Below are 8973 nucleotides of genomic sequence, written 5' to 3' on the forward strand. Positions count from 1 at the left end.
GTGGGACATGAACATCATCATCTTGTGTCTGGTGTTCACTTGAATTGGTCTCCTGCTCTTCTTCTTCATTTTCAAAAATTAGACTTGCTGTTTTCTCATGTTTCATCTGTTTCATCAATATTTTCATTCTCTCTTCACTGTTTTTTCTCCTCAAGTTATTTGCCACATTCCAAAATCACTCATTTCCCCTCCTCTCTGCAATACTGTAAAAAAAGAATGTTTTATTACTTATCTTCACTGGATATGAAGCTGTCACTTTCTATTATTTGAACTATATTGTTGGTCCCAATACCAAATATTTTGTGTACTTTCTTCAAGAATGTGAGAGCTTTCTGAGAAAGTGTCTCATTTTCCTATTTCAGTGTTTTACTTCTTTTAAAATTCTTATACTCTTTAAAGGTATTTTCGGTTTTATTTGTGATTACTTTTCCAGACAGAATAAAGTCTGTTCCAAAGCCAACCAACTCCCAAATAAATATCATTTCCGTTATAAGACAAAACTTGAAATTGCCTACGGCTGATCCATGTCTTCCATCTTTGCCCCTTGACAGATCAGATAACTTGAGTTGTGTGCTTGAGGACAGGAAATTTTCTCTTTGATTGACATTTACTTCAGTTTTTGAACATGACAACTAACCCACAAATACCTTCTAATTATAAAACCAAGAGTGCACAATCTGTTTTCTGGTAATTGGACTATAGGCTGGTCTAGTAAGAAAATTTTTCTCTGTGAGTATCTACATTTGTATGGTCTATCTTTATATTTTTTAGGTGATATATTTATCTAAAAATAAAGTTAAAACAGTACTTAGCTTGCTTACAACAAAAAATCAGTAATAATATTTTGTTATAGACAAGCACAGTGAATAAAATCAATAATATTTTATACAGTATAGACAGTACAAGTACAGTGAATAAAATCAACAATATTTTATACAGTATAGACAGTACAAGTACAGTGAATAAAATCAATAATATTTTATACAGTATAGACAGTACAAGTACAGTGAATAAAATCAATAATATTTTATACAGTATAGACAGTACAAGTACAATCAATAAAATCAATAATATTTTATACAGTATAGACAGTACAAGTACAATCAATAAAATCAATAATATTTTATACAGTATAGACAGTACAAGCACAGTCAATAAAATCAATAATATTTTATACAATATAGACAGTACAAGTACAATCAATAAAATCAGTAATATTTTATACAGTATTGTCTATACTGTATAAAATACAGTATCAAATACAGTATCTTTCTATCAATAAGATCATGACATGTACAAGCACAGTCAATAAAATCAATAATATTTTATACAGTATAGACAGAACAAGTACAATCAATAATAATTATTTTATGAAATACTTCCTTCATACGTAATCATCATAAATGGCCAAATTATGGCTTTCTAGCATAATTATGTGAATATCAATGGGAGTTCACACTGCACCCAAATTTGGGTTCCACTTGAGGGACATCCTAACCGTTATTGCCTAAGTTTGATTACTGACATGATTTACCCTTGTGTATTTCAGGTTACTGGTATAATAAATATATTAACCATTATTGTCTATCTTTGTATATCTAATGTCCTGATGTAATGAACATTTTAACAACTTTATTGTCTAGTTTGATTTTCAGCATGTGTTACCTTCATGTATCACATGTTACTGGTATAATGAACATTTTAACAACTTTATTGTCTAGTTTGATTCTCAGCATGTGTTACCCTCATGTATCTCATGTTACTGGCATAATAAACATACATCATGGTGGTGAGTTTTCCTTGATATCACCGTTGTACGTACAATCAAAGACAGCACAAGTGAGTAGCATTATGTCTATAGAGCAGGCTTGTATCTACGAGACAACTAAACTGGAGCATTCAGTTCTTGAAATCATTTGCTAATGCACTGGATTTCTTGAAGTAGTTTATCTAAAGTATGGTTTATTATCCTGCTTGTCTCATGCACAAGAATAAGTTCCTCATCAGTTGCTTTCTCATCAGGCATTCTGCATCTACATTTACTTTGTCTATCAGTGAAGATATGTTTCTTCAAGCTCTAGACCTTTATCAATTGAACTGTGATGTGGTTTGGTGTCCTGGTGTAATGAACTAGTGATCTATTTATATGTTGTTATTATATTATTCCAAAAATAAGTACCTCATCAGTTTTTCTTCAAGGTCTTAGGCCTTTCTAGTTGAACTTTGATGTAATGGGGAATGGTTTGTTTAAAATGCTCAATCAGGGCACAGATATCAACTGTTGCTTCTTGAAGTTTCATATTCTGATACTGTAGAAATTTATGAACAACACTGACTTTCTGTAGTCCTGTTCCTCAAGTATATGAAGGACATAGTGAGAGGACTGTTAAGGAGTGTCCCAGCTGTTGTTCATGTATCAGTTGTCTCTTGTTCATCTTCATTCAGAGATTTAAAACCTCAATAAGATCATGACATGAATTCACAGTTATGCACACCACACCTTCAGTAACACTCCAATAGGTTTCATCTTCTTTTAGCACAATTTTTTTTCTTCTGTACAGTGGTTGATGTGGATAAGACATATACTTGTTCTACCTCTCCACCAAAACATAATCAACAGATTGAGCACCTATTCCAGCCAAGTTGTGAGAGTGAGTGTTGAAATTTATAAACCTTACTTTGGAGTTCCTCTCTCAAAGCCTTGTTTGAACATCACTGACATGTCCTAACATACATTTGAGCCCAAAAATCAAACAATAATTATGAAGTTCCTCAAAGATTATTTCTCATATTCAACAACATCCTTCTTCACAAGTTCCAAGAAGTCAATAAATATTTCTAAAGAGTTGAGTCAAAAAGAATACCAAAGTTTTTGCCTTTTTTTATCTCAATCATGATTTTATTCATGTATTTGTTAAATAGAACAACGAGCATATGTTTTCTCAAACAGATATCTGTGTATATCAGGGTGCGTCAGCGAATAAAGGATAAAAATTAAAATGTCCCAATTTTTTTGCTCAGTTGTGCCACTGCATGAGAAAAGAACATAGACAAAGTTTCATTTCAATCGCGAAGTATTTAGGGTCGCATCCCTCATAAAGTTCACTATTTTCCTTAAATTTACCTTACATTACATTGTTAATGGTAATTAAATTATTTAAAGAAATTATTTAATATTTATTGATTATACAATTAGCAAAAACATAAAAACTTGAAAGAAAAATTTATTTCATTGAAGTTTTATCTTGCCTGCCCCCTTCGCATTATGTTAGCCGATGTTCTTCTGCCACCTGAATCATATACTGAAATTGATCTTCGTTTTGGTGCGGCCCTTTGCCGTAAACTGTTGAATTAAAGCTACTCCTCTTTCAGCTGCGTCATTTGTCACAAAAAGTTTCTTCACTCTGTCCTTTCCTTGTTTGTACTCTTCGGAGGCGCTCCACTCTTTCGGTGGTAATGATAAAAATGCGCTACTAATATCCAGATGGTAGAAAATTTTCTTCGTTGCCGAGGTAAAAAAATCTGGAAGTTTTCTGGAAACAGCATTGCTTGCAGCATCAACTGTTAAACGTGGAGTTGGCCCAGGAGATCCTTTCACGGTATTCATATTTGAGACCATCTTGAGTTTGTCGCTATTCGTTACACCGTCATCAAAGAGCGCAAGCCCAACTGCAACCTCAGATAAATACCATAAATGCCGATTCATTGCCTTTGTACCAACTTCCTTAATCATATGATTTTCATGCAATGCAAGTTCCTTGAGTAGTGTAAGGTCCCTTCGAGCTGCCACGGAAGCATCCTTAGCTGTAAACCATGAGATCAAGTAATGTTTAGTTATAAAGACACACAAATCGCCAAGTTTGCTGCAGAAATGTGCGTCAAATGAAACACGAGATGAAGCAGGCCGTGGTTGCAGTCTAACAAACTCCTCTTGGAACATCCAAATTTTTAGAGAATATATTGCTCGAGCCATCCATCGTGCACGATGAACAGCACCAGAAGTACGGAAAGAAATTGAAGAACGTCCGTGTGGAAGAGATCCAAGAAAAATGACAGCTAATTCCAAGAGCTCTTTATAATCGTCCTGTGGTTGATGAGATTGAAGGAGATTCTGACAAGATTGAATAATATCATCCTTCCAAGGCTGTATTCGGAGTGGCATTGCTTCTACTGCTGTTATGTACTTAGTTTTATTAATTTTAGGCCAACAATCTCTAAAGTTTAAAAACAAAATAATATCTGGACTTTTTGATGGCTCTATCACGAGAGTAGAGAATACAGCGCTCAGAAGAATCTCCAAAATGTGATGTCTACAGGCAAGGTGCAAGAGCTCACGTTCAAGTAACATTTCAATCCTCAGACAGACGCCAGATTTGGATCCTGTATTGGTTGCCGTGGTGTCAAAGCAAAGCGATTTAATTCTGTCTTTTACATTCCATTCTACTAAAACTGATCCGATCTCAGAAGCTACTGAATTTGCATCCCCACTATCAATCTTTGGCACTGAAAGAATCTTCTCTACACCTGAAACTAAAATTGCCAAACGTTCGATCTTCTCTCTGCCAACCAAATCTGGCATCAGCTTACCATCCCAATGTAATGTCGAAGGAACGTTTGGAGAAAAACTTTCCTTCAATTCAGCTGCTAGAAGAGTACGGTTAGTAATTCATTTCCTCCTTATGGGACTTGGGCTAATGGCAAGATCCTCAATATTATGTCCAATATGAGCTGCAAAAGGAAGCAAAATTTGCACGGCTTTTTGGTCACTGATCTGGGTTCTGTCTAAAGCCGAAGCTAGCCTTTCACTAATACCAACTTTTCGTTTGGTTCCGGAAGCACGTTGTTATTTTGTGCGCCTTGCACAACCCCTAAATATTAATGTATTTGATTGATTTTTATGCTAGCATATTTTTTTCATTGAATGGAATCAAATTATAAGCGAGCGACTGAGTGTCACAACTTTTTGTTTTTTGACGCACCCTAGTGTATATGTGTATTAATTGCAACACTGAAGGTTGTTGTGTTCTTGACATGTTGCTTCCTGTCCATGTGTTAATAATCTAGTGATCTGTTTATATGTTGTTATTACGTTGCATACATTAATCTGATTTCTATTACTATAATCAACATAGTTTTCAAACAGATACTTCAGTGATGTACAATCAAGAGGTATATATGTATAGTTGTCATGACTACAAACAAAGAACTCTATCTTGTGACAGGAAAGCACGATTAGTATTTATCCCTACTGATTTAGTTCTAAGTTGTATGGAAGGTGGAAGAACTTTTGATAAGGTGATGTCACTACATCATAGTCATTCAAACTAAAATTTTTTGGGCTGTTAGGAGAGAATGATTAAAGAAGGAAAGGATTGCAGTATCTTAGAACAAATAACTTGTTTTATTTAGATTTGTATTTCAAAATATCATTTGTATCTGTTATATAATAACACAATTTTTCTCTTTCTATCCCAGCAGAAACTTAGTTCTGCTGTAAATGTGTATGTCTTACCCAGTTTATTGAAACTTACATTGTATATGAATATTTACTTGATATTTGTGTCCTTGTGTTTGTTGTTTTCTCTACACTTTGGTGATAATTGATGCTTTACCAGTGGATGTTAGTGTGTCTATAAACTACTGAGAAAGTTATACACTGTATGATGTTTGAATATGATTCATATTCAGACTTGTTATAGACAAATGTACATTATTTATACCAACAGAAGAAGCTGGTTCCTTACAAGAAAGATCTTTCTACCATTTTGAAGTCTGATCTGGTAAAAGAAGAACAAGAAGACAAGTATGGAGTAACAGAAAAAACTGAGGTAGTTTGTAGACTAAAGACTTTATATTTTTATTATTGAAGTGATTGTTTAGCTGTAATGATGTATTTCAATTTGACTAGACCTGTATCATTGTTCAGATGTTTGTTGTTATAGTCTTAAGAAATTCATTACAAATTTAGTAAACTGTTCTCTGAATGTGTTATAAATATGGAAAAAATGAAAAATTAAGTACACTATGTAATGTCAGGATTGTTTTATGTTTGTTGTATTTTCACTAGTTTACTTGTCAAATAATGCTCACAAATTGTTACTGTTTTATTGGATGAAGAAAAACTAAACCCTGTAATATCCCATAGTTTATAGACAACAACCAATTGTTTAGATCAGAACTTGTATGAGTTTAAGGACCAAATAAGTTAATAGAATAACAGATTAAATATTGACTGTTACTTTTATGATTTTCTTACATAATTTTCATGGGTGGTTTAAAGGAAATATGATTAGTGATGAAAATAATACACAACATTGGTAGAAAAATGATGATCATTTGATAAGTCTTTGGTCAGTCTCCAATTTCACAATTCAGCAAGTCTTTGAATTCCAATGTTGAACCTTACCTCTAGTTACATAAATAGCTATTATCTTTCAATGCTGCACTCTGTATACAAAAACATTTGTTTGCATGCCACAAGCCTTGAGCTCCTACTTACCTAACAGCCAATTGATTCAAATGCATTTCACAAGCAAATAATCATGTGACAACCATCCACCAATATATGAGTGCATCACACTTTCCTGACACGTGACTCTCTTTGTTTGATTTTACTGAACTGTCACTTCTCTTTTGACAGTGCTTGTGTTGTAATGTTTAGTTTGTGATCTCTTATAGTTTTATTTTTATGTATCTTTCTATTATATTCTCTCAACAAGTTAAATCTTTATTATAGAATAATGATATTTGTTGAGTTATTTTGAAGTGGAATTCATTTTTTTCTTTCTGCAAACACAGCTATGTTTGATTATTCATTTTGTTCAAAGTTACCACTTTGGAAGTTATATCAGCACATTTACATGGTGATGATGGTACTTTATTTGGAAATTATCTGCTTTACTTCACTGCGATATTGATTGTCCAATGAGCTGACCTTCACCAGGCCTTGACTCCTGTTTGGTGGCCAACAAGTTTTGAAATAGTGCCTGCTGACCTGGGAAAGATAATGCATTATACTTTTATGTATTTTTAACACTTTTATTATTAATATTATTATCTGTAGTTATTTGGGTTCCATAACATATGATTTGTTAGATCGATCAAAAGTTGCAGTTAGGTTCAGGCTTGAAATTAGGCTTAATTATATCCTTTGTCTTATAGTATTCCATTTGCTTAGGCTTTCCATAGGTCTTTGTTATTTTACCTGTAATTCATCTTACCAGTAAATCAATCATCAGTTTGATTACGTTGTTTTTCTTCTATATATCATGTCTCTTACTTATAAAATTACTGTTACACACTTACTTAATTTTACAAAATAACATTGTTAATTTGCTAATATTATGATTCTCATTCTACCCCCATGTGGATGTCAGTTCTTGGCAGCCTGTGTTTTGGATGTAGTTGAATTGCTGTGTATGATCCATTGCATCCTAGCCATATTATACCAGGAGACATATCCTTTTACTTTCAACCACATTCTTGTACTCTGTAGGATTGAGATTTATTATGTTGTGGTTCGAATCCCTGTCACATCATTGTTCTATCCTGTAAAGATGTGTTCACCCAGATCAGCAATACCTCATTTCACACTAGGTGAAGAGTATATCTGATACAGATGTTGTGTGAACTACCATATATCATCCTCTGCTGCAAGGATCTACTCTTTGAGGATGTTCTTTAGGTACTTTTGAGAAATACTTCTTTGTTTTCCCTAGCACCAATCAGATGCTAGCTATTTGAATGTTTGTAATATAGTATATTGGAAATTATAATCTTCCTATGCTGAAAATGTATTTTTGATAGATATTTACCTCCCCTCACACTTCCCGCTTTTCCTCCCCTCTGAAAACCAGTGCTCCTATCTTCTGCTGATATCTGAAGTGATAGTTCAGTAGAATTGATTAGAGGGACTCACATTTGTCAGGAAAGTGTGTTGCACTCTTATTAGTGGGGGACTGTTGCATAATGATTCGTAGCATTTGAACGAGTTGAGTATAAAGTGTGAGAATTATTTTTGCATATACAGGGCAACATATAAAGGATAAAAGAAATTTTAAGTATAGGAAAATGATAACATTCATGAAAGAAATATATCACAGTTTCTATAGAGCACACAGAAAATTGAACATTCTCAATTAAAATACATTCTTCTGCATTTTTAACAGAACTGTTTGATAATGAAACTGTCAAGACATCCAGTGTCTCACAAACTAGTGTATATGTAGGTCAGACAGGAGATTCTGTAGAAACAAGACTGAAAGAAGATGGAAATTGAGAAAAATTGGGTTAAACTTTTGTATTGAAATTAAGCATCATATTTCATCCAGAGAAAAAAAACTACAAAATTTTAAATGTCTGTAAAAAAAAAGGTAAAAAGTTAAACTCCAACATTTTAGAAATAAATGTAAAAATAAAAACAGATCCAAACAAAGTTCTAGATTGAGTTACATTTCCCTCACTTCTCCCAGTCTTGTCTTGTAGTACTTGCCAGAGTTACTTCTGATTTTGTGGTATAAATGTATGTATATCTGTTCACAAGCTAGTTCACTCTGTGTGGTGAAGTCTTAGTGTAATAAATGTAATATTTATGAGACTTAAAAATGTCTTTGCCTCAATTTTGTAACATTGAACTAATATATTTATATCTTCATGTTTAAAATTAATTAACTGGAGACAGCATGTACTTGTTTACTTTAATTATGCCACCAGTTGTTATTAACATGTTGAATGTGTTGTTTGGATTTAGAACATATTTGTCACAGTGAAAACAGAACAGTCTGATGACCTAACACAAAGTGAGGTTATGTTAAAGTTCAGTAAAAGTACTGATGATGATTTGGATAGTTTAAAATGTGGTGTTATCAATGTGAAGATAGAAACTGAATTACAAGAAGATGTTCAGTGTGTTGATTCTAGATTGGAAAGTACATCTGGTAAGTAGAAACATCTAAAAACTGTATATTGATTGAC

The 8973-nt window shown here is 33.2% G+C and overlaps 1 protein-coding gene across 1 annotated transcript in view; it reads left to right on the top strand.

The window, feature by feature from the left end:
- LOC143222981 (uncharacterized) overlaps positions 1 to 8973 on the top strand; it is a 92643-nt gene that overhangs the window by 80423 nt on the left and 3247 nt on the right. The window contains exons 14-15 of the mRNA XM_076450335.1: positions 5727 to 5828; positions 8750 to 8936. Of these exons, the coding sequence (XP_076306450.1) occupies positions 5727 to 5828; positions 8750 to 8936 (289 nt within the window). The remainder of the gene's footprint in view (positions 1 to 5726; positions 5829 to 8749; positions 8937 to 8973) is intronic.

Source organism: Tachypleus tridentatus, chromosome 1 (assembly GCF_004210375.1).
Source record: "Tachypleus tridentatus isolate NWPU-2018 chromosome 1, ASM421037v1, whole genome shotgun sequence".
NCBI classification, from domain to species: domain Eukaryota; kingdom Metazoa; phylum Arthropoda; class Merostomata; order Xiphosura; family Limulidae; genus Tachypleus; species Tachypleus tridentatus.